The sequence below is a fragment of the Lepidochelys kempii genome, chromosome 9, assembly GCF_965140265.1.
Source record: "Lepidochelys kempii isolate rLepKem1 chromosome 9, rLepKem1.hap2, whole genome shotgun sequence".
Classification (NCBI taxonomy): domain Eukaryota; kingdom Metazoa; phylum Chordata; order Testudines; family Cheloniidae; genus Lepidochelys; species Lepidochelys kempii.
Genome location: NC_133264.1, coordinates 54831722 through 54857729, shown reverse-complemented (window position 1 = coordinate 54857729; position 26008 = coordinate 54831722). Strand labels below are relative to the sequence as shown.

Sequence of the window (26008 nt, the reverse complement as noted above, 5' to 3'; positions counted from 1 at the left end):
AATAACAGACAACAAAGTAAGTCACAAAGTAAAATAAGATACACAAGACTAAGCTTAATACCTTAAGAAACTGAATATAAGTAATACCTTACCCTCAGATGTTTCAATAAGCTTCTTTCACAGACTAGACTCCTTCCTAGTCTAGGCCTAATCCTTTCCCCTGGTACAGTTCTTGTTAGTTCCAGCAGACCTCTTAGGTGGAAAACAGGGGCTTTGTAATAACTGCCCTCCTTTGTTCTGCTCCACTCCCTTTTATAGCTTTGGCACAAGGCAGGAGTCTTTTTTTTCTCTCTGGGTCCCCACCCCTCCTTCTAAATGGAAAAGTACCAGATTTAAGATGGATTCCATTATCAGGTGACATGGTCACATGTCCCTGTGAGACCTCATTCTTAATTACCCACGGACTGGCCCACATGTACACAGGAAGGCTTGCAGGTAAATAAACCATTTACAACCAATTATCCTAATCAATGGGAGCCATCAAGATTCTAAACCACAATTAATGGCCCACACTTTGCATAGTTACAATAGGACCTCAGAGTTATACTTCATATTTCTAGCTTCAGATACAAGAATGATACATGCATACAAACAGGATGAACACACTCAATAGATTATAAGCATTATAATGATGCCTTACAAGAGACCTTTTGCATAAAGCATATTTCAGTTACATCCTATTCACATTCATAAGCATATTTTCATAAAGCATATGGAGAGCAATGTTACACCAATGCACCGGACTCGCCCCTTCTCACACTGGGACCCTGGTACCAACCTCGTCAGGAGCAGTGGATGTAATGGTGTCTCCATGCCATGCGCTGCCTCTTTCCCATTCCTACTCAGATAGCGAGCCAGGAGGAACTGGGTTCTCATCGGTCATCTTACCCACCATACAGACCCCAATCCCATCAAGAGTACCGGGGTACCACCCAGCCCTCAACCTCCCTGGTATGGGCAACCGTGGACCCAGCCACCGGCTCCCTACCCACAGTGTCCTTACTGGGACCTCGGGCTGCCCCAGCGTGTAATTTACCAGCAGGCAGAGAGATATCCCCCTTCAGTGTCAACATCAAGGGCACCAGACCTGCCGGAATTTTTGGAAGAATGGGAAATGGAGGCAGAAAAGGAAGAGGCCCCTCAAACTTACCTCTCATCATCCTCACCTGATGAGGCAGTGATGCCTCCCCCGCCATCTCTGGCGGATGACTTTAGGTTGTTCTGGGACCTAATTCAAAAAGTGGCTGAGACCCTGCAAGTGTAACTACATGCAACTTCATCACAAGCTGGTGGACATTCTTCAACCTCTGCCAGAGTAGCCCTCCCAGTTAACAAGGTGCTCCTAGACCCCAATAAGGTCATATGGCAGGCCCTGGCATCCATCCCACTGATGTGTAAGCAGGTGGACAAAAAGTACTATGTGCCTGCAAAGGGCACCGATTTTCTATTCACCCGTTTGACTCCGAATTCCATCATAGTGGACATGGTCAATTCAAGGGGTCATCAATATCAATTTAAATCTACCCCATATGACCAAGATGGGAAATGTTTGGACTTTTTTGGCAGAAAAGCCTATTCTTCAGCCACCCTCCAATTTCTAGTAGCTAACTATCAGGCCCTAGTGGTCAGATATGATTATCAAAACTATACAAAATTAAACTTCTTTATTGAGCAGCTTCCAGATAGATATAAAGAATCATAGAATAACAGAGTTGGAAGGGACCTCTGGAGGCCATCTAGTCCAACCCCCTGCCCAGAGCAGGACCAATCCCAACTAAATCATCCCAGCCAAGGCTTTGTCAAGCCTGACCTTAAAAACCCCTAAGGAAGGGGATTCCACCACCTCCCTAGGTAACGCATTCCAGTGTTTCACCACCCTCCCAGTGAAAAAGTTTTTCCTAATATCCAACCTTAACCTCCCCCACTGCAACTTGAGACCATTACTCCTTGTCCTGTCATCTGCTATCACTGAGAACAGTCTAGATCCATCCTCTTTGGATCCACCTTTCAGGTAGTTAAAAGCAGCTATCAAATCCCCCCTCATTCTTCTCTTCCGTAGACTAAACAATCCCAGTTCCCTCAGCCTCTCCTCATAATTCATGTGTTCCAGTCCCCTAATAATTTTTGTTGCCCTTCACTGGACTCTCTCCAATTTTTCCACATCCTTCTTGTAGTGTGGGGCCCAAAACTGGACACAGTACTCCAGATGAGGCCTCACCAATGTCGAATAGAGGGGAACGATCACATCCCTCGATCTGCTGGCAATGCCCCTACTTATACACCCCAAAATGCCATTGGCCTCCTTGGCAACAAGGGCACACTGTCGACTCATATCCAGCTTCTCGTCCACTGTCACCCCTAGGTCCTTCTCTGCAGAACTGCTGCCTAGCCATTCGGTCCCTAGTCTGTAGCGGTGCATTGGATTCTTCCATCCTAAGTGCAGGACTCTGCACTTGTCCTTGTTGAACCTCATCAGATTTCTTTTGGCCCAATCCTCCAATTTGTCTAGGTCCCTCTGTATTCTATCCCTACCCTCCAGTGTATCTACCACTCCTCCCAGTTTAGTGTCGTCTGCAAACTTGCTGAGGGTGCAATCCACACCATCCTCCAGATCATTAATGAAGATATTGAACAAAACCGGCCCCAGGACGGACCCTTGGGGCACTCCGCTAGATACTGGCTGCCAACTAGACATGGAGCCATTGATCACTGCCCGTTGAGCCCGACAATCTAGTCAACTCTCTGCCCACCTTGTAGTGCATCCATCCAGCCCATACTTCTTTAACCAATTCTTGGCCATCATTAAGGAAGACCAGCTAGTTGCAAAAACGTCTCTAGCGCACATCGGATGCGGCCAACATGGCAGCGTGCTCTATCTCCGTGGTGGTGGTTATGAGGAGGGCGTCTTGGCTCCATTTGTCTGGCTTTGGCCAACACTCCAGGGAGACATGCTCCTCCTCCTGTGGAACAAGAGCTTTCTTTACATCTTTCCTCCATTCCCTGTATTATTAAAGGTGCTGCTGAAGATAAAAAGGGAAAAACCAAATATTCTGATTGATCCTACCAGACCCAGACAGACATGATTCCCTTGCCTGTCCCAGCTGGCATGATGTCCTCCGGTGACCCTACCAATCACCCCATGCTGTCTGTCACAAAACAGGGGTCACATCCTTCACCCTAATCCATGGATCCTACATCTCAAAGCATAGCTTCTTCATGGTTCTGGTTCATAAAAGCATCTTGCTCAGAGGAGGTGCAGGAGGTAGTACTGGACGTAGAAAGGGTTCTACTAGTTCACCTACCTGCAGAAATGGAAGAGATTCCAGATATGGTGCCAGTCCAAGTCCTAATTCAGCCACCTTGCCAGTGATCCTGGACTATCTGTTATCCTGACAGAAGTCGGGTCTTTCTACTGGCTTGCTGAAGGTTCACTTGGCAGTAACTGCTACCTTCCAGCAAATAGATGCTACTCAATCTTCTCTCACCCAACTATGAAAAGATTTCCGAAAGGTATAGCAAACCTTTTCCCACAACCCAGGACCCCTACTCCCTAATGAGACCTCGCCTAGTGCCAAAGGACTGACTAGACTGCCATTCGAACCCAGGCCACTTGTTCGTTAACTCACCTTTCCATGAAGATGGCGTTCCTCATCACCATCACTTATGCCAGAAGGATAGGAGAGATACCAGCTTTGATGGTACATCCCCCATTTACAGTGTTCTTCCTGGACAAGGTCACGCTCAGAACACACCCGAAATTCACTCCCCAAATAACTTCTGCATTTCACATGTATCAACTCTTTCAACTCCCAATATTCTATCCAAAACCTCATATGGACAATAGGGAGGCCATCCTCCATATACTCTGGGAGAAGAGCTTTGGCCTTCTATTTAGGCAGGGCGAAGGCCTTCTGAAAATCTCCAAGACTCTCTTCCTTTCCGTTATGGATAAATCAAAGGTGCGGCGATGTCTGCTCAGACATTGTCCAAATGGGTCTCTAGCTTTATTAGATTCTGCCACCAATTGTGTTTGAGGGGGGAGGGTGTAACCCCCCCATCTTCGGTAGCCACACATTCCACAAGGGCAGTCTCCTCGTTGATCGCCTTCTCTAAGGGTATCCCCATATCCGAGAAATGCAGGGCAGCTACACAGACCTCTGTGCATACCTTTGCAGAACAATATGCCATTCTGAGTGATTCAGCTTCAGACGCCCAATTCAGGGCCACTGTACTATCATCTGTATCAGCCTTGACTCTAAAGTCCCAGCCTCCTGCGGTGGGTACTGCTTGGGAGTCACCTAGTGTGGAGCACCCATAGGGATGCTATTTGAAGACTAAGGTACTCATCTTGTGCAGTAACAATGGTTCAAGATGTGTCCCCCTATTGGTGCTCCATGACTGACCCTCTGACAGTTTATTTTGCCGTTCTCTATATGGCTCTGCGGTAGAGAAGGAATTGAGAGGGAAATGCCCATGCACACTGACTAGACTCATGGCAGGTGGGGAGCCGCGTGTGCAGGACAGACTGCTATTGAAATTCTCTGAAGAGCAGTGCAGGGATGCAGACGTACCTATAGTGGAACACCCACAGGGGGACACATCTCAGAACCATTGTTACTGCACAAGGTGAGTAACTTCTTCTGCCAAGAGGAGTATCTGTGGACAAACATGTCTGTAGTTACCAGGAACTGGATGTGTCTTGTCATTTGTACCCTGTGCTCTTATCTATTTCTCTCTGCTGTGACACTCAGTTCTGTCACTGCCTTTCTCACAGCCTCCCTTAGCTCGCTCTGTTCATTCCTCCTTCAAGAAAGCTTTTCCTTTCCCTTATTTTTAATCCTTCTCGGTTCAAATTTTCCCTATTTCCCATCTCTTTTTCGTCCCTAAAATGTTGGAATGGGCTGCTCACCTTCAGTTCTCCCTCCCCTTACCAATCCATTATTTTTTCTGCTCATCTTATTGCCATGGCCCTCACTAGAATTACTGATTTGCTTGTGATTTAATTCAGTCTCACTTAGTTCTTACTGCAATCGTTGTCCTCCTTGAGATATTGGCTGCTTTTTCCCTTATTGCCTCAGTTGAGAGTACTTCCCTTTGGGTATCTTCTGTATTGATACATCCATGCTCTTGGTGCACATGTAGGCTCTCAATCTAGTTAGAACACTGGAAAGCAGTAACCATTGGGCTATTGTATATGCTCCCTCATCCAACTGAATGCGCCACAACCCAGAGCCCCACCACTTCTTAGTTGACTAGTGTCCTCTGTTCCTGCTGTGCAGTCAGCATTTCACTAGCTGTTGGTTACTCTGGTAAAACCTAAAACACACATTCTTGTTGCTTTAGATAGTGTTGGTCTCTGTAAGGTCCACTCTGTTCCACTTCTCTCCCCTCTCTGAGTTTTCCCCTATGCTCAGCTCCAAATTTGGAGGGTTCAGTTGGCATGCCTGCTGTAATGGTAAAACTGACATAGACCAACACACACACGCTGCCTTCAGTGCTTCTGTGCTGGGCATTCACTAATGCCTGCTCCATCAGCGTGGCCTGCACTCTTCAAATCAGTAGAGAACATGACTCTGCATCAGTTGCAGCTCCCTGATAGAGCTGGCCTCAGCTGAGTCAGTAACATCTGTGGTGTGGTGTTGCCCTTTCCTCATGTTCTGGGTCAAAGGCATTAATAAAAGGAAATCTTTTTCGTCAACTCATGTTGGGATGTGTGACATCTCCTAATACTAGGGACAGAGGATTGAGTATGGTCCATATAAAGCCTCAAGACAGCACTGGTCTACTCTTTCCAAAGATATAGTTGAACCCAGCCTCTCTTTAATCAGAACTCTCTCTATATTGTGTACAGCATATATATTTATGGGTGTATAGAGTCTATACATTTGACACTTCTACATACAGCCACCAGATGTTTCAGCACAAGGTTGTGCCATATTAAGGCTATTAGACACAAACTGTCCAGCGCTGAGGAACATACCATTTAGGGATAGCTAATATATTCTGTGCCACACATACTGTAGGTGTAATGTGGATTGTCCATTGTTACTTGCTATTAAAGCATGCCCCGTCCTCTTCTTCAGTCATGCCCCCTGCTTCGTATGCTTGACACCCATAATTTCCCCCTCATACAGCTTGGGCTGGTGAGTGGTTTTGGTGTAAATCTGTTTTAAGCAATGGGCACATTAAACAGAGGTGGTTTTGTCTCTTGTCTTTCAGACTCTTCTGATGCAGACAGGTTGGAAAGATTCTTTGACTCTGAGGATGAAGACTTTGAAATTTTATCTCTTTGAAAATAGATAGGAAACTGACTGCACATCTGTGTTTGGGGGTGGGGGGTGAAAAGTTCCTTCAAGCACCTGGGCCCTTACTGGTTTTCATAGGTGCTTGCTGACATCCCTGCCTCCTATCCATCCTAGCATTCTGTGCAGTCTGAAGCACAGTGTGCACTCTCTGCATTGGGATCAAGAAACAAGTCATCATTAAGGCTTCAGTGACCAGAGTCAGGATTTCTCAGTGCAAAACACATGCAAGAAGTGGATGCAGTGGTGCCTAGGAGTTCAGAGTTTTGTTTGTTACAGCAACAGCTCAACTGGCCCTCTAGGAATAACAGCAGAAACCCCACATGGAGCTAGACCCTTATGAGTACTTCCTAGTGATATTTAATAAGTGCTATTCCTCTTTTGAGAGGCAAAACCTATACTGTTAGTTCCTTCCACAGCTTTCCTGCTTATGGCTGACTTGGGCTAAACTTAGATTTATGGAAAGCAATGTAAATTAATACCAGGCATGTCCCATACAGAGGCTCCAGCCCAGTAGTATGTGAGCTAGTCACCTGGATGGTCATGTTTTCCTTAGTAATAGGCCACACGTTGCTGATGATGCTTAATAGTAGTTGCAGTGGTTTCTCACAAACACAGTGCTGCCTGTCTTCTCACCATACCCAGAAGCTGCCTGCTCTTATAAAGGGCAACCTTCTCTCAGAGGCGAAAGCACTTCCTTGATGTGGAAAACCTCATGGTAATGTCCAAGGTCTAAAGATGACAACCAAAAGGGGAGGAGAATCCCAGTTTAAATAAAAGGAATCTCACTGGATGAGTCCTCAAATCACCAAGGCTGTGAAAAAGATGGATTGACAACTCTAGCAGTGAGGTGTCTTCATTAAAGTATCTGTTAAGAGAACCAGACAGTCCTGTGAGAGGTTGACATGTTTTTAAATCTTAAGAGCCTGATGTTGCTTTTGGTTTTTGGTGCCACAAGCGCTAAACAGAAAAGGAGTACTTGTGGCACCTTAGAGACTAACCAATTTATTTGAGCATAAGCTTTCGTGAGCTACAGCTCATTTCATCAGATGTAGTTCACAAAAGCTTATGCTCAAATAAATTTGTTAGTCTCTAAGGTGCCACAAGTACTCCTTTTCTTTTTGCAAATACAGACTAACACGGCTGTTACTCTGAAAGCGCCAAGCAGTTTTTAGTGCCACAAAGCATCCTATGTAGTGTGGTCACTCCTCCTTGGTTGATTGAATAGTTCCAGGTACTATTCCAATTGGACTCCCTGCATTCAAAATGATGTACAAGGGGGCTTGAAATTTAATTAGACATAGAATATGTTTCTTAGCTGATTGGTACCATTTCACATGCTATTCTGCAACTTCCCTTTATGATGATTTAGTTGGGGATTGGTCCTGGTTTGAGCAGGAGGTTGGACTAGATGACCTCCTGAGGTCCCTTCCAACCCTGATATTCTATGGTCCTTCTAGCACTGTGTGGCAAATGCATACTGTAGAAGCTAGGCCAAAGAAACCCATTTTAAGTGATCATCTGAAGATGTCAGGAAAAAAAATGGTTGCCTAGAAAAGTTGATAGTTAAACATCAAACACCCTTGTACTAAAAACCTTGGAGTTACTTTAACTTTACAGGAGCTTGCCTGTGGCCCATAATATCTATTTAGTAAAAATGAGAGCTGGATTGAAAACAGATGCATAGGAGAACTGAGTCCTGATGTAAGCCACCATAGAAGCTACTCAAGTCTTCTCCGTTCTCCAGGGCTGCTGCAGGTGGCAAATCCATGTTTGCAATGCATTTTCCTGCATTTGGGAACAGCACTTGTCAGTTGATGCTTTTGTACCCAGAAGGTACATAAAGTGGCCATAAATGCTGTCCTCCATGACAAGGCTGACTGACCTATTGATGTTAATCTTATTATCTGCCCCTAATCTCCCAGAGAGCCAGAGATTTTAACTCTTGAGCCATGATGCTTCTGTCACTAAATTACTTGCTGCTTTCTCTCTGTTGCTGTTCCTTGTCATCTCTCTTGCATTAATTTTAAGGGGGAGGGGAGATGGTGGAGGAAGTGGGGCTGTGCTCCATTCATCAGCTGCTTTCAATTTGTATTTAAATAAACAAATTTAAAATCTTTTGTTTTTTAATACTTATTTCTGAGGAGCAGCCCATGCTGTTATGGATGGGGAAGGTGTATTTTACCCCTTACTCCTTGTCCAGAGATTCTTATGCCATAGTATGGAAAACCCTTTTGAAGCAGTTCTAGGGCATCTAGTTTTAACCAGGCTTTGGGTGGCAAAAGTGGATGGGGCTAACCTGTTAAGAGATTTCAGGTGGTGCAAAGCATATCTGATAGTCCAGTGGAAGTAGGCCTAGCTAAGCTACCATGCCTCAAACATAGTTGAGAATCATGGACCAGTTGGCTCAAATCCTTGTCAGGCTCAAGATAACTGAGCCATTTCCTGTATGCTTCCTTGGAAAGGGTTTTTTTTTTTAAAAAGGGTGAGGTGGAAGAGACAGGAGAACATAACTCCTGAGGTTGAGAAGAGCACATTCATCTTCCCTTACTGCAGTGCTAATGCCAGTCTCTTTGCCTCCCAAAGTTATCGCAAGCTTCTGTAAGAATACAGGGCCTAGTCCTGGACTGCTAGAGCTTCTTAAAGAGAAACAAGTTGGTGAAAAATTCACCATCCTCCAATAAGCTTTAAAGGCAGATAGCATGGGAAAGATGAACGTATCCAGTGTAAGGACAAAATAAAGACCACTCTGTGCTTTTAAACTGCTCTAACACATGCAGTGCTTTCCTAAACACCTATCACTATGCTTATTTGCAGTACCAACAGCAAAGCTAGACTAGCAGCTACAGTCAGGATCCCATGTGTGCTATTTATTTTCTAGAACAGAGTTCTGTGTTTTCATTTATCAAAATTAGGTTGCTAGTCCTCATGCCTACAATGATAACTTTAAAAATATGAAGTGTCCCATTTATCTCTCTGGGTATTTAACTTTGAAGCCTAAAGATAATATCGGTACTTGACTATTTTACTGCTAATGACGATAGCAGAGCTGCTCTTCCCTTTAAAGGATCCAGATGCTGACAGGGATCCCTTTTAATCTGTTGTGACAAGGAATCTGGCTACAAAAGAGGGATATGAAATCATTTTTCTCAGCTACGTTTGCGTAGAGTCAGTTTAACCCTCACCCCTTTGGCTGTTCATAAATTCATCCTTAGACTAGCCTGTTCAGGCCGAGGAAGTATTACTCCCATTTGCAGACAGGAACTAAAGTCAGAGAACAAAGTAACGTGCCTGAGGTCACATTAAGGTTGCAGAAGAGCTAGGACCCTAGGTCTCTGCTTCCCAGTCCTGTACCTCAGCCACACAGGCCCTCCTTTCTCAACAAACTTTATGGTAAAAATAAGTCTACTGCAGCAGATACTCTCAATAATGACACACAACTGTTATAAACAGACTTTAATTTAGCTATCAAAAGGAGAAGTCTGCAATAGACTCCTACTTAAAGAAACAGTTCCAGTAAAACAGGAGTTTACCCAATTTCTTTTCATCATATTGTATCTTGTCAGCATAGCCTCATCTAAACTTTAGATCTCCATAGCTGAATTTCTGTGTCTGCTGGGTCAAGGAGTTCAACCCTAATTTCCAGCTAGCAGAAGAGAAACCTTTAGCGCCAGACATAACTAAGAGCTGCAGTGTTGACCTCTCATCAAATGAGGTGAGCTGTTTCCAAGGTATGTTAAACTAGTGTTCAACCTATCAAAAAGCCAACAGTTTAATAGAAATGCAACATAAAATATAAACTGACTTGACAGATTTTTTTTAAAGTGACCCATAGATACAGAAACTAAAACCCTTCCAATATTTTAATTTTACATCCAATCAAGCCTCCTGCTTGATGTAAGAACACAGAAGACGCTATTCTAGAAATATCACCATGGAATCTGGTTTTAGCCAGGAAGGAGCTGAGAGAGTCAGGTAAGACCACAGTCCCTAGCAGGTGTGACATGCTGGGGCATTACCCACAAAACAAGGACATCAGGATCTGTAAAACAAGAAAGCCTAACTTTAAGGTGCTGACACGTTATCCTGGCTATGTAGGGAACTCAACTCAGTTTAAAGATAATTATGGTTTCAGTGTGCAGATCACCTTTCAAACCAGTCCCACGCTATAGCAACCTACCTAGCCACGGTTCTTACTGGCACCCTCATCTGAGCACCTCACAATCTCTAATGTATTTATCCTCACAACACCCCTATGAGATAGGAGTGACAGGTATTATTTTATAGCTGGGGAACTGAGGCCCAGAGACACTAATTGACCTGGTCACAATGAAAGTCTGTAGCAGAGCAGGAAACTGAACCTAGGTCTCCCACATCCCAGACCGGTGTTTGAAATACTGGATCACCCTCCCGCTAAGGAAGAGTACAGCCTTGGGTTGATACTCTTCCAAAAGTGATTTCAAACCAGTTTACTTAAATAAATACTTGCTGCTGCTGCAAAAAAGGACACTAAAATAAAAGGCACTAATTTATTAGCAAGACTTCCACGAATTAAGAGTTTGAGTTAGTATGTTAAATAAGTTATAGGAAGGGGAGTCCCACAGGTATATGATTGTGAAAAATGACAATTCTCTAAAGTACAAATGTAAAAAAAAACCCTTTTCCCTTCTCTCGATTCACAACTCTATCCCTCCCCTCTGCTCCTCCTTATGTCCCACTACCATAACTCAGCCTGGTAATTAGCCAACAGCTCCAGTTTTATACATTTTGTCATTGCTCCAGCACAAGGCTTGTGCCTGGATTATAGGAAGATTTACAAAAAAGTCTGCATTTATAAAATACATCAGGAAGATGGCTTGTAAGATCCAATTTACAGAGGAATTAGATAAAACCAGAGATCTCCAAGGTATTTTTGGTCTATCAAAACAATTCTCTGTGATCTAAACTGCAGCTATTAAAGGTGAAGGAGTCTGTCTGAGGAAGATCTGAGAGATGCCAGTTTCCCTTCAATCAGATCTGGAGCAGAATATGCTGCAGGAAGAGGATGGAATAAGAGCCAATTCTAGTTCCAGAGTTCTCCTATGGGCTTATTCTGAACCTCCTGCATGACCTCCTCAGTGAAAGACTTAATTTCATTATGCAACTCTTCAATGCTCTTCGAAGCATCAATTGTCTGTTTCCAAAATAAAAGCATTGTATTTAAAACATTTCTCAGTACCCAACACTTTCATTAGAGGAGAAAATAAGACAGTGAAGTGTTTAGAAAGGGGAAGCCACTGACTGTCTTGAACTTATTTCCATCCTTTCCCCACTATATTAAACCTTTTACATCAGCTATGGCTATTCCAAATTCATGAATCAAGGAGAATAGTGAAGAATGTTGAATTTTACCTCTTGTGCACAATTTCTGTCCTGGAATTGGAAGAGACAGAAATTGAATGCAGCGAAGAACACCTAACGAGTGTGGAGTGGCATGAGGGAAAACACAGACAGCTATTCATGAACAGGATTTGTTAGTGACAGAGGCTATTAGGCATTGGACCCAAGTTATTTTACAACCCCAGCTCTAAAGAAATCTCCTAAAGGATACAAATTTGACTATTATTTGGACAAAATGTTAATCTTTCACTGGGTGTGCAAAAGTTTTACTCTTGCTGGAGATGTGGGATGGGGATATGTACTCTCCAGCTGTTTTCTGAAACGTGAAGAGCTGAATTCAACAGAAATAATATGCTGCACTTGTATAGTGCTATCTAAGTGAGGATCCTGAAACATTAATGAATTAAGCCTCATCATACCCCTGTAAAAGTATAAAAATAATATCCCCATTCTAGAGCTGAAAAAACGGGACACACCAGTCTAGCTTAGCCTATCTTCCAATGCACCGCCCCTGTTGCAGGAGACACTGTTTAACTCTGATTTCTATGAAGAAGGGTGGTCAAAAAAAGGAAATCTACTGTCAAAGTGAAACACCAATGTGCTAGTATCTGTTAAACAGACATTCCAGACCACCATTAAGCCAGGAAATTATGGCGTTTTTGCAATTTGGAGCAAAACAATTGAGTTTTAAAAGACAATCTGATGACTTTTTGCTCAAATTACTGCTCACTCATTGCTACAAATCTATGGTAATTGGTAAGGTCAACACATTTCCATGGCTTTAGACTATTTAGACAATGAGCAGAATGAAGTTAGCACTTGATGGATGAATTGTTACAAGATACTGATTTTGTTTCTTTATAAATGACCTAATCCTGGAACGCACAAGGTAGAGATGGAAACTGGCAGGTAAAAAATTCTCAGATCACTAAATCCACGGTTAACAGATGGATTTAGAGTTGAGCTGAGTGAACAATTCACAATAGTTTATCCAGCCTTGTTTTCTCCTCATCCACAAACAGATTGCAATATCCTCAATGTATTTATTATTTGAAAGTATTCAACTTGCTTTTAAATCTACACTGTGAACAGTTCTCTGTGAGTGGCTGATATTCTATCCAGTGATCACTGTAATACCTTTAACAGCTTACATATTGACTTTATAAGAATATTCAGACGGATTTTCAAAACCATTTTAGGAACACTTGACACTATTTCAGGCTCTGTTCAGTGCTTAGAGTTGTTGTTCTGCAAAAACTGACATTTTGCTGATACTTGAGACTGGAACTCTAGCTGACCAGTAGATCCAGACCAAGGAAATGCAGGTCACCATCTGCATGAATGGGAAGTCAGGTTTTCAAGGCAGTTGTACATAATTAACCACATTTTTAAAAAAATACAGAATTTAACAGTAGTTTAATATCTGCTGAAATGATCACTTACTTTTTTGACCTAGTTTTATATCACCTTGATAGCTTATTGTTTCAGTCATTCAAATGGTGAGTTGCAATTCCTGCATCCTAACTATATGAGAAGATCAAGATGGCATCTCCCTGTGACTGTGCTACACTGTAGCAGTTTTGTCTTCAATGTTTAATTTCAAGGATTAGAAAACCCTTTACATTATAGAACAGTTTTTCCTTGAAGTAGGCTCCAAAAGATAAAATCTTGAGAAGTTTAGTTTTAATTCACTGGCCCATCTACAGCCTTCCTGGAAGGTTATTCCCTTACCTTCCAGTTTAAAGTCTTGTCCTTTATCAGATGGTAGTAGTTCTTTAAAACTTTCTCCTGGAAGGAGCTGTTCTCATAGCGTTCGTTTCCGAAGTCCCCTCGTTTTGCTGCCTCCAATGTGCTCAACTGAAGAAATAGGATCAAATCTGGCTTTGGGAGCCCTACATCAGGCTGTTTGCACCAATCCAAGGAGAAATTCTGTCCAAAGTGAGAAGGAGAAATAAATCGGAGATGGAAGAAAAATCAATGAAAATGAGAAAAAGCAGATCAACAAGAGAGACCAGAAGGAAAAGGACTTGGGGAAAATGAACAGCCACTGAAGAAGTACTACTAACAAGTGGACCAGATTCTCATTTGGTGTAAATCAATGTAGCTCCATTGACTTCAAAGGAGCTATGCCAATTTACATCAGCTGAGAATAGCCCAGTTTATGTGTACTAGAAAAGATACCCAAATACTTATGGCCTCATCATCAGAGGTGCTGTGCACCTGTAGCTGTCACTAAAGTCAACATGAACTACAGGTGCTCAGCACCTCGGTAAATGAGATCACAGACACTTAAACGCGGAGTCACTTTTTCAAATAATTACATGGGCCTTTTTAATGTCTAGGTAGTTCTATCCAACAAATAGCTGCTTTTTCATGAAAAAACCTGAAACCACTCTGAAACCTTTACCAAAACAGTATTTCTATGCCCAGGCAGACAGTGTTAGAAAATGTATGGCTTGCCATGTTCACTGATCTAGCCAGAGAACATCTTTTAGAGCATCTTTGCTAATATAGTACTTATTTTTAAGAAAGGGGGAAAAAAAGTGATTCAAGAAACTACAGGCCTGTTAGTTTGACCTCAATTGTATACAAGGTCTTGGAACAAATTTGGAAAGAGTAAGTAGTTAAGGACATAGACGTAAATCGTAACTGGGATAAAACACAATATGTTTTTACAAAAGCTAGATCATGCCAGAACAACCTGATCTTTCTTTAAGATAACAGAATTTTTTTAGACAAAGGACATGTAATCTACCACTTCAGTAAGCTATTTGATACAGTTCCACATGGGAAATTATTAGTTACATTAGGGAAGATGGGGATTAATACAAGAATCTAAAGGTGGATAAGGAACTGGTTAAAGGAGAGACTACAACGCGTCATGCTGACAAGTGAACAGTCAGACTGGAGGGAGGTTACTAATGGAGTCCTGGGACCAATCTTATTTAACATTTTCATTCACGACCATGGCACAAAAAGTGGAAGTGTGGTAATAAAATTTCCAGATGACACAAAGTTGAGAGGTATTGCCAATATAGAGGAGGACTGGATTATCATACAGGAAGAACTGGATGATCCTGAAAACTGTAGTAATAGAAATGGGATGAAATTTAATAGTGCAAAGTCATGCACTTAGGAACTATCGATAAGAATTTTTGCTATAAGCTGAGGACTTATCAATTGGAATAAACAGGAGGAGGAGAACGGTCTTTGTGTATTAGTTGATCAAAGGATGACTATGAGCAGCCAATGTGATGCGGCTGTGCAAAAAGCTAATGCATCAGGCAAAGTATTTCCAGTAGAGATAGGCAGTGTTAGTACCATTATACAAGACATCGGTGAGACCTCATCTAGAATACTGTGTGCAATTCTGGTCTCCCATGTGTAAGAAAGATGAATTCAAACTGGAACAGGTACAGAGACGGGCTACTAGGGTAATCAGAGGAATGGAGAACATACCTTACAGAGGAGACTTAAGGAGCTTGGCTTGTTTAGTATAACTAAACAAAGGCTGAGGGGAGATAAATCCATCAGAGGGATAAACAGGAAGGGAGAGGAGTTATTTAAGTTAAAGGCCAATGTGGACACAAGAATATGTGGCTATAAACTGGCAATCAACAAGTTTAGGCTTGAAATATGCGAAGGTTTCTAACCATCAGAGGAGTGACGTTCTGGAACAGCCTTCCAAGGGGAGCAGTGGGGGCAAAAATCCTAACTGGTGTGGAGATTGAACTTGGTAAGTTTATGGAAGGAGTGGTATGTTGAGGTTGCCTATAATGGCATGTAGCTGTTTTGTGACTACTAGTAGCAAATATCTCCCAAGCCTGGAGATGGGACACTACTAGATAGGAAGGGCTCTGAGTTACTACAAAAAGAAAAGGAGTACTTGTGGCACCTTAGAGACTAACAAATCTATTTGAGCATAAGCTTTCGTGAGCTACAGCCACAAGTACTCCTAAGGTGCCACAAGTACTCCTTTTCTTTTTGCAAATACAGACTAACACAGCTGCTACTCTGAAACCTGAGTTACTACAGTGAATTCTTTCTCAAGAGTCTGGCTGGTGGGTCTTACCCACATGCTCAGGTTCTGCTTGCCATGTTTGGGGTCAGGAAAGAATTTCCTCCCAGGCCAGATTGGCAGAGACTCTGGGGATTTTTCACCTTCCTTTGAAGCATGGGTCACAGGTGACTTGCAGGTGTAAACTAGAGTAAATGGTGGATTCTCTGTAACTTGAAGTCTTTAAATCATGATTTGAAAACTTCAGTACCTCAGCCAGACATTATGGTTCTGTTATAGGAGTGGGTGGGTGAGGTTCTGTGCTCTGTGATGTGCAGGAGGTCAGACTAGCTGATCACAATGGTCCATTCTGGCCTTGAAATCTATGAGTTCCTGAAGATGGCAGAAAGTCAATTAGTTAAACCAGGTATCGGCAAACTTTGGCCCCCGGCGGGCCAGGCCGGTTTGTTTACCTGCTGCATCCGCAGGTTCCGCCGATCGCAACTCCCACTGACTGCGGTTTGCCACTCCAGGTCAATGGGATCTGCGAGAAGCAGCAGCCAGTACATCCCTTGGCCCGTGCCGCTTCCCACAGCCCCCATTGGCCTGGAGCGGCAAACCGCAGTCAGTGGGAGCTGTGATCGGCCGAACCTGAGGACGCGGCAGGTAAACAAACTGGCCCGGCCTGCCAGGGAGCTTATCTTGGTGGGCCGTGGGCCAAAGGTTGCCGATCCCTGAGTTAAACGTACAAAGCTTTTGCCCCTCACTTACAAATATCAATCCTTTCATTAGTCTCCTTGAAGATTTCAGGGCTGGAGGCAAATTCTTAAATAGCCTCCAATTTCTCTGGGTTAGCAGAGCAGATGAAGGTCTTGAATGAACGACTCTTCTAAGCAGAAGTGAGTAGTAATTACCATAAATTAGGGCTGTCGAACGATTAAAAAAATTTATCGCACTGTTAAACAATAGAATACCATTTATTTAAATATTTTTGGATGTTTTCTACATTTTCAAATACAGCGGACCCCCACTAGAATGCGCATCGTTATAGTGCGGATTCGCATATAGCGCGGTCGCAGCAATGGATCCCAAATTTAAATATTTAAAGTGGGATCCATGGTAATGCAGTCCCCGCGTTAACGTGGTCTCATGCATGGATCCTGAACCCCACGTTCTAGCGAGGGTCCAGTGTATGCGGATTTCAATTACAACACAAAATACAAAGTGTACAGTGCTCACTTTGTATTTATTTTTGATTACAAATATTTGCACTGTAAAAAACAAAAGAAACTATTTTTAATTCACCTAATATAAGTACTGTAGTACAATCTCTTTATCATAAAAGTTGAACTTACAAATGTCAAATTATGTACAAAAAAATAACTGCATTCAAAAATCAAACATTCAAAGATCAAACAATGTAAAACTTTAGAGCTGTCAAGGTTTTGCCTACTCTGAACTCTAGGGTACAGATGTGGGGACCTGCATGAAAAACCCCCTAAGCTTATTTTTACCAGCTTAGGTTAAAACTTCCCCAAGGTACAAACTATTTTACCTTTTGTCCCTGGACCTTATTGCTGCCACCACTGAGCGTCTAACAAATACAACAGGGAAAGAGCCCACTTGGAAACGTCTTTCCCCCAAAATTCCCCCAAGCCCTACACTCCCTTTCCTGGGGAAGGCTTGATAAAAAATCCTCACCAATTTGCATAGGTGAACACAGACCCAAACCCTTGGATCTTAAGAACAATGAAAAAGCAATCAGGTTCTTAAAAGAAGAATTTTAATTAAAGAAAAAGTAAAAGAATCACCCCTATAAAATCAGGATGGTAAATACCTTACAGGGTAATCAGATTCAAAACACAGAGAATCCCTCTAGGCAAAACCTTAAGTTACAAAGAGACACAAAAACAGGAATATACATTCCATTCAGCAGAACTTATTTTATCAGCTATTTAAACAAAACAGAATCTAACGCATATCTAACTAGATTGCTTATTAACCCTTTACAGGAGTTCTGACCTGCATTCCTGCTCTGGTCCCGGCAAAAGACAACAGAGACAGAGAGAACTCTTTGTCCCCCCCTCCAGCTTTGAAAGTATCTTGTCTCCTCATTGGTCATTTCGGTCAGGTGCCAGCGAGGTTGTCTTAGGTTCTTAACCCTTTACAGGTGAAAGGGTTTTTCCTCTGGCCAGGAGGGATTTAAAGGTGTTTACCCTTCCTTTATTTTTATGACAAGAGCCTACAAGTCCACTCAGTCCTATTTCAGCCAATCGCTCAAACAAACAAGTTTGGTTACATTTGCAGGAGATAATGGTGCCCGCTTCTTGTTTACAATGTCACCTGAAAGTGCTAACAGGCGTTTGCTTAGCACTGCTGTAACCGGTGTCGCAAGATATTTACGTGCCAGATGCGCTAAAGATTCATATGTCCCTTAATGCTTTAACCACCATTCCAGAGGATATGCATCCATGCTGATGATGGGTTCTGCTTGATAATGATCCACAGCAGAGAGGACCGATGCATGTTCATTTTCATCATCTGAGTCAGATGCCACCAGCAGAAGGTTGATTATCTTTTTTGGTGGTTCAGGTTGTGTCATTTCTGCATCTGAATGTTGCTCTTTTAAGACTTCTGAAAGCATGCTCCACACCTCGTCCCTCTCGGATTTTGGACAGCACTTGAGATTCTTAAACTTTGGATCGAGTGCTGTAGCTATTTTAGAAATCTCACATTGGTACCTTCTTTGCATTTTGTCTAATCTGCAGTGCCTGTTCGTAAATCAAACAACATGTGCTGGGTCATCATCCGAGACTGCTATAATATGAAATATATGGCAGAATGCAGGTAAAACAGAGCAGGGGACATACAATTCTCCCCAAAGGAGTTCAGTCACAAATTTAATTAACACATTTTTTTTTTAAACGAACATCAGCAACATGGAATGGTGGCTAAAGCATGATGGAGCATATGAATGTTTAGCATATCTGGCACTTAAATACCTTGCAACACCGGCTACAAAATGCCATGCGAACATATTAAGGCACTTTCAGGTAACAGTGTAAATAAGAAGCGGGCACCATTATCTCCTGCAACTGTAACGAAACTTGTTTGTTTGAGCGATTGACTGAACAAGTAGTAGCACTGAGTGGACATGTAGGGTCTAAAGTTTTACATTGTTTTGTTTTTGAGTGCAGTTATATAACAAAAAAAATCTGCATTTGTAAGTTACACTTTCAGGATAGAAATTGCACTACAGTACTTGTATGAGGTGAACTGAAAAATATTATTTCTTTTGTTTATCATTTTTACAGTGCCTTTCCAATTAGACACAGACACTGCCTTTCTGTTCATTCACTCACCTCTTTGGCACTTGTGAAGGCCACCCCGGAAAAGGCGTACCTGTCCACCACTAGAGTGATGCCTTGATTTAATTTCTCTTTAATCAACGGCCTGAACAACAACAAAAAGAAGAGACACTTTACACTCCATTGTACCCAGGCAGAAATGCAAACAACTCAACACAGAGGACACAGTAGGTGGGCTCTTTTCAATTAGTTGATGCACTTTGCTATAGTGATCTCTAGCAACTGTAGGGGTTACAGCAGTTTATCAGTCGAAGTGTGATTTTTGTTTTTAAGCTCTGTCACCCACAGTCTCTCAATGCTCTGAAAATCTCCTCCAACCTTGTTGCATCACTATCCTTCCAGCCAAGGAGGAATGGATGGGACTCTTTTCAGAGACAGACAGTTCTGCAGGAAGGGTGCTTGCTGTGGCTGCTGCTGCCTGAAACAATGCTACTTTCATCCTGCCCTTTATTAGGGCCTGAACAAATAACCTTCCATCGCCCAGTGTAAAAAGCAAGTTCCAGAGGCACAAACCCCAAGTCTCCTGCATGGCAATGCAGAGCACTAGTTCATCCAATTAAATGACCTATGGAGAAAGTCAGAGCCAAGCTGAAAGTATCCACAGAATTGGGACCAAACGAGTGGTTTAGTTCAATTTTTCTATTTAGTGTAGCAGATACAATACAGGACTGTGTGTCTCTTGGGCAAGAAATCACTTGAACTTCATCCAAAATGGACAATAATGTGTCAAGACTCACTCATCTGTCTTCCATGCTGAGAATTCTGGCATGTTCTCAATCTGCTTGGCACTAGATAAGAATGAGCTACCACCACCCTCAGCAGGATCAGAAAAGCCTTTGGAAAATGCAGCTTTTAAAAAGTGAAACATATTTTCTATTTTACAGATTTCGAGCTAACAGCACCATTTTTCACAAATTTAAACCATTACACTTGAAAAGTCTGGTTTGGCTAAAACCCTACATCATTCTACCACTTTTATTGCACAAAAGGAGTAGCATCCAGGATGAACTGTCAATAGGAGATCATATTAAAGGCAGTACCCACTCTCTGTAATAAATAGTGTAGTGCATTCTTCCTCAAAAAGCAAGAGAGCTGAAGCTTAACTTGAAAAATGAAGGGAAGAACACCAGTTCTTTAAGAGCATCTCAGCAGCAAGAGATTTAGTGAGACTGCACTCTAAGGCTTCAATTCTGCACTTGGATCCATGTGAGAGCAGGGACTAAGAATGTTTTACCCTCTGATGCCAGGAAGCAGATATGGGGGCTGATCCTGAGAGTTCTCACACTACATTAATTTCAACCGGAGTTAAGGGGCCTCAGCGCACAGAAAATCAGGCCAGATCCTGTAACAAGCTCTCCATTGGTGGACCCCATGTATGCCCAGAGACCCACTGCAATCAACGGGCCTCCACACAAGTGCCAGTGTCAGCCTGCGGAGAGCTCACTGCAGCCTTGGGGCCTTATTTCAGTTCAAATGTAGGCACCAAAGTTTGGAAGTTTTAGCCTGGGGGAGTTTGTTCCAAAGAGGTGTTAAGCACCTGCTGCTCTCACTGAACTTCTAATGAGAGAGGCTCATCATCAAGTCATAAGCTTGCAATAGCATTTGTTAGGTGGCAGAGCAGTGAACCGCTCACAAATGAGCAGTTCTTACATTTTCTTCTTATATATGGATGCTGAAGTAGAAAGCTGTCCCTGGGCCACTCCCGCCCCTCTTAAATCACTCAGAAGTTTTATCACAATTTCCCTTGATCAAAGTTCAGGGAGTATGACTCAATCAGAAGTCCTAGGGACTAGTCAGAATCATGTTGAATATTGTTAACCATGAATTTTATCATCATACAGGACAGTCGCATAATACATGATTTAGAAGGGAAATGGCATTTTTTAATTGTATGAAAAACACAGAATCCATGCCCTAGCTCCTTACAACCATGCCACTTATGCCAAGCTCCACTGGGAGAAGCTGTGGTTCTCTGTGGCTGCCACAGAGTCACATTTACTCACTCAGTGCTCTCCTCTGAGCTCAATCCACCCTGTGATTGTTGCTGTTCCCTCTGCTTAAGAACAGGCAGAGGAAATACAACAGACCTGGTAACATTAAAGAAATATTCCCACATCACAGGCAGGCATCTGACCCCCCCAAAAGATTAATAGACTAGATCAGGGATTCAGAACAGATGCTCTGGTCAGAACACAGGCAAGTTATCCCCATAGTTTAGAGGGCTATATACATAAACTACAAATCAAGAAATCATGGGAACCCATGATTAAGAATACCTGTGTGAGAAATCTAAATCAGTCTTGTTGGTATGGCAAATTCAGAGCTGGAGAAAAGCTCCACATCAGTCTCTGTGCCTTCAGCTACAACATTAGGAAAAGCATGACGTCTTTTTTAATTTTAGCATTAATTAATTTAGTGTTCATAAAGTGATGGATTTCTAGTTCTAGCCTAATTCAAGATGATGCTAGCAGATGTTTCGGTACACCTCAATCCTAACTTAAGATACTCTTAATATTGTTCCAGGCTGCTCTTAAGAATGCCGATCAGATCATACTGGGAGATGACTCTGTGATACACACAGAAGTGGTAGGAGGAGGAGACTACCAAAACCAAATTCTCTTTCACCTATAGTTGAGCTTTTAACTATGATTTCAAGAGATTAACAAGGTAACATGTTAATCCACTGTGTGATGGAGTCTCCTAAAACCTCATGTAAGGTCTAAGGCCTTTTTCTGCAGCCACGTAAGGAGAGCAGCCGAGAAGCGGAAAGTCACATCCTCACCTTCCTTTTAAGTTATATCAAAACAATGTAATATTGGGCTGTTAAGAAGGCACCCCTAATAGTACCCACCAAAGAATCTCTTAAGATGTTTAAAGAAAATTTTGTTTGACAACATTCTGTCTGGCAAGGAATCACTTATCAACAGTTTGGGTATGAAATCTCTACTTCTTTATTGTTTTGCCTTCAGGATCCCTACTTCTCTATTGTTTAATCTGTTATATAACTAATTTTGCTAGGTGTAAATCAACTATGGTGGTGGGGTGTGATTGGTTAAAGATATTTTCATAATGAGCTAGGATTGGTGAAAGATACAGTTTTAGAGTACTTTAGTTTAAAATGATTGGTTAAGGCACAGCTAAGCAGGATTCAAGTTTCACTATATAGACTGGGGTCCAAAAGGAAGTTCTTTGGAACCAACTCCAGGACACAGCCCCAAGATCAGAGCTGCCAGATCTCAACAGCCTGCCAATCACACCATGCAGAAGCTGCAGTCCCCGGGTGACCTGATCCTGACTGGCCATCAGGAAAAGGAGGAGACTTCTTGGGAGTGGTGTGCATTGTATTCTTAGCATGTGCATTCTGTTTTGGTGATTGTTAATAAATAGAGGTTAAGGATATTGCCGTGTAAGGCTCTTTCACGAATAAATGACCATGCAAACCCACAGAAGAGTATGCTCTGAGCCCTAGGAATTGGGTATGGATGGCCCTGAGCCCTAGGAACTGGCTAAAGGTAGGTGCCTTTTGCCTGGAGCCCTAGGAACTGGGAAAGGGTTGAGGTGCCTAAGTCAACTGGATTATGCCTTGAGCCCTAGGAACCGGGTGAAGGTGAATGCCCTAGAGCGTGCAGGTAACAAATCTGGTGGAGAATGCAGGTATCCTATGGTCATTTAGACTGAACTGATAGAGCTTCACACAGTGAATAATTGTAGAAAAGTAATAGCAGCAGAATACCTGTGCATTTTGTCAATAAGGGTCGCTACCTACTTGACAGAATGACCATTCTGAAGCTTCAGGAGGGAACAACGCAAAAGAAAAGGAGCAGGAGAGGTGAGGGTTAGCTGAATAGCCCACCTTCCTTGCTAAATGGGTAGCAGAACAAGGTCCGTGCCCATGGGGACAAGATTCTTTCCAGGGGAGGGATGTCCTTGAGTCTGCCTGTAAGGGGTTTAAAGTAGGGCTGTTGATTAATCACAGTTAACTCACATGATTAACTAAAAAAAAATTAAATTGCGATTAATTGCACTGTTAAACAATAGAATACCGACTGACATTTATTAAATATTTTTGATGTTTTTCTACTTTTTCAAATATATCGATTGCAATTACAACACAGAATACAAGTGTACAGTGCTCACGTTGTATTATTTTTTATTACAAATATCTGCATCGTAAAAAAAGATATTATATTTTTCAATGTACCTCATACAAGTACTGTAGTGAAATATTTTTATCATGAAAATGCAACTTACAAATGTAGAGTTTTTTGTTACATAACTGCACTCAAAAACAAAACAATGTAAAACTTTAGAGCCTACAAGTCCACTCAGTCCTACTTCTTGTGCAGCCAATTGCTAAGACAAACAAGTCTGTTTACATTTACGGGAGATAATGCTGCCCACTTCTAAATTACATCACCTGAAAGTGAGAACAGGCTGTCACATTGCACTGTTGTAGCTGCCATTGCAAGGTATTTACGTGCAAGATGAGCTAAAGATTCATATGCCTCTTCCTGCTTTGGCCATCATTCCAGAGGACATACTTCCATGCTGATGATGCTTATTAAAAAAAAAAAATGCATTAATTAAATTTGTGACTTAACTCCTTGGGGAAGAATTGTATGTTTCCTGCTCTGTTTTATCCACATTCTGCCATATATTTCATGTTAGAGCAGTCTCAGATGATGACCCACCACATGTTGTTCATTTTAAGAACATTTTCACTGCAAATTTCACAAAATGCAAAAGAAGATACCAATGTGAAATTTCTAAAGATACCTACAGCACTTGACCCAAGATTTATGAATCTGAAGAGCCTTCCAAAAATCTGAGAGGGATGAGATGTGGAGCACGCTTTAGAAGTCTTAGAAGAGCAACACTCTGATGCAGAAACTACAGAACCCACCAAAAAAGAAAATCAACCTTCTGCTGGTAGCATCTGACTCAGATGATGTAAATGAACATGCATCGGTCCGCACTTCTTTGGATCGCTATCGAGAAGAACCTGTCATCAGCATGGACGCACGTCTTCTGGAATGGTGGTTGAAGCATTAAGGGACATAAGAATCTTAAGTGCATTTGGCATATAAATATCTTGCGACAACGGCTACAACAGTGCCATGCAAATGCCTGTTCTCACTTTCAGATGACACTGTAAACAAGAAGCAGGCAGCACTATCTTCTGCAAATGTAAACAAACTTGTTTGAACAAGTGGCTGAACAAGAAGTATGACTGAGTGGACTTGTAGGCTCTAAAATTTTACTTTTTATTTTTGAATGCAGGTTTTTGTTTTTTTTTACATAATTCTACATTTGTAGGTTCAACTTTCATGATAAAGAGATTGCACTATAGTACTTGTATTAGGTGAATTGAAAAATACTATTTCTTTTGTTTTTTTTAAGGTGCAAATACTTGTAGTCAAAAATAAAGTGAGCACTGTACACTTTGTATTCTGTGTTGTAATTGAAATCAATATATTTGAAAATGTACAAAACATCTACAAATATTTAAGTAAATGGCTTAAGTAACTTACTTAAGTAAGTAAGTTCTATTATTGTTTAATCGCGCGATTAATTGTGATTAATTTGACAGCCCCTTAACTTGACAGCCCTAGTTTAAAGCATTTTGTAAATGCATGAAACCAAAACCAAAGAAAAAAGGCTAACAAAGCAACAGCAGTATGGGCATTATGGAAAGCTGTCACTAATCTTTCCAGCCTGGTAACACTCCAGGAAAGACAACTGGAGGATTACAAATTTGAGTTGGATATAGTTAAGGATAATTTGCCTCAGTATATGGCAATGTAGTGTACCAGTGCAGCTTCAGCATTACAGAATGCAACAGCTCTATAGGCAAAAAACAGGAGAGTGTGAACATTTAAAACTGAAAGTAGAAAACCTGAATGGGGATATATCTACATTGCACATGAAACTGGGGGACATTCAGGCAGCTGTCAGAACAGTGTTATAAGAAAATACAGTAACTCCTTACTTAAAGTCGTCCCGGTTAACGTTGTTTCGTTGCTGATCAATGAGAGAACATGCTCATTTAAAGTTGTGCAATACTCCCTTATAAAGTCGTTTGGCAGCCACCTGCTTTGTCCACTGCTTGCAGGAAGAGCAGCCCGTTGGAGCTAGCTGGTGCAGGCTTGGAACCAGGGCGGACCGGCAGCCCTCCATAAGCTCCCCACCCCCCTAAGATTCCCTGTGCAGCAGCTGCCCAGCAGGCTATCAATTGCTGGCAGTTCAGCTGTCCCTCCCCCACACTGCCGTGTGCTGCTCCTGCCCTCTGCCTTGGAGCTGCACTTGGAAGCCTCCTGCTTGCTGTGCGGGGGGAGAGAGAAGGGGACTAATGGCAGGGTGTCCCCCTGCCCCCTACTTACCCTATCTCCATGTGGGGGCACGACACAACAGGGCTCAGAATGGAGGGAACTTCCTGGGAGCAGCTGCTGTCTCAACTTGCTGATCTACTTAACAAGGCAGTGTACTTAGAGTGGAGTCAGCCTACTTAAAGGGGCAATGCACATCTCTATCTTTCACACACAGGGTGTGTGTCTCTGTCTGCCATGCTGTCTCCCTTCCCTCCATTCGTGCTGCCTTGTAGAGTGTGAGGCTACATTAACAACAATGGGTAACCCTTGAGGACTCAGCCAGAACCTAGTTCATCATTTAGCAGTAAGACGTTCCCTGGGAAATATCCCACTCTCCTCCACCTTCTGACTTCACCACCTCAACCAAGCTTCATGATCATCATCGCTGTGTACAGTTTGTTTAAAACTTGTACTGTGTGTATATGTATGTGTATATACACATACACACAGTATAAGTTTTAAACAAACAATTTAATGTGTATATAATATAGTCTTCTGTCTGGTGAAAAAAATTTCCCTGGAACCTAACCCCCCCTATTTACATTAATTCTTATGGGGAAATTGGATTCACTTAACATCATTTTGCTTAAATTC

At 42.2% G+C, this 26008-nt stretch overlaps 2 protein-coding genes across 7 annotated transcripts in view; one reads left to right on the top strand and one right to left on the bottom strand.

The window, feature by feature from the left end:
• The window catches only part of ATG4B (autophagy related 4B cysteine peptidase), a 45281-nt gene extending 36511 nt beyond the window's left edge, over nt 1–8770 (top strand). For all 5 annotated transcript variants that reach the window (XM_073360423.1, XM_073360422.1, XM_073360421.1 and 2 more), the window contains one exon: nt 6220–8770. In XM_073360423.1, the coding sequence (XP_073216524.1) occupies nt 6220–6293 (74 nt within the window). In that variant the 3' untranslated portion in view covers nt 6294–8770. The remainder of the gene's footprint in view (nt 1–6219) is intronic.
• DTYMK (deoxythymidylate kinase) overlaps nt 1–26008 on the bottom strand; it is a 56991-nt gene that overhangs the window by 26975 nt on the left and 4008 nt on the right. The window contains exons 3-5 of one of the 2 annotated variants that reach the window (XM_073360432.1): nt 19041–19131; nt 13413–13610; nt 7436–11475 (exon numbers count right to left, since the gene is read on the bottom strand). In XM_073360432.1, coding sequence (XP_073216533.1) covers nt 11365–11475; nt 13413–13610; nt 19041–19131 — 400 coding nt within the window. In that variant the 3' untranslated portion in view covers nt 7436–11364. Of the gene's footprint in view, nt 1–7435; nt 11476–13412; nt 13611–19040; nt 19132–26008 lie in introns of those variants that run through there. The other variant, XR_012160854.1, reaches the window with a different exon arrangement.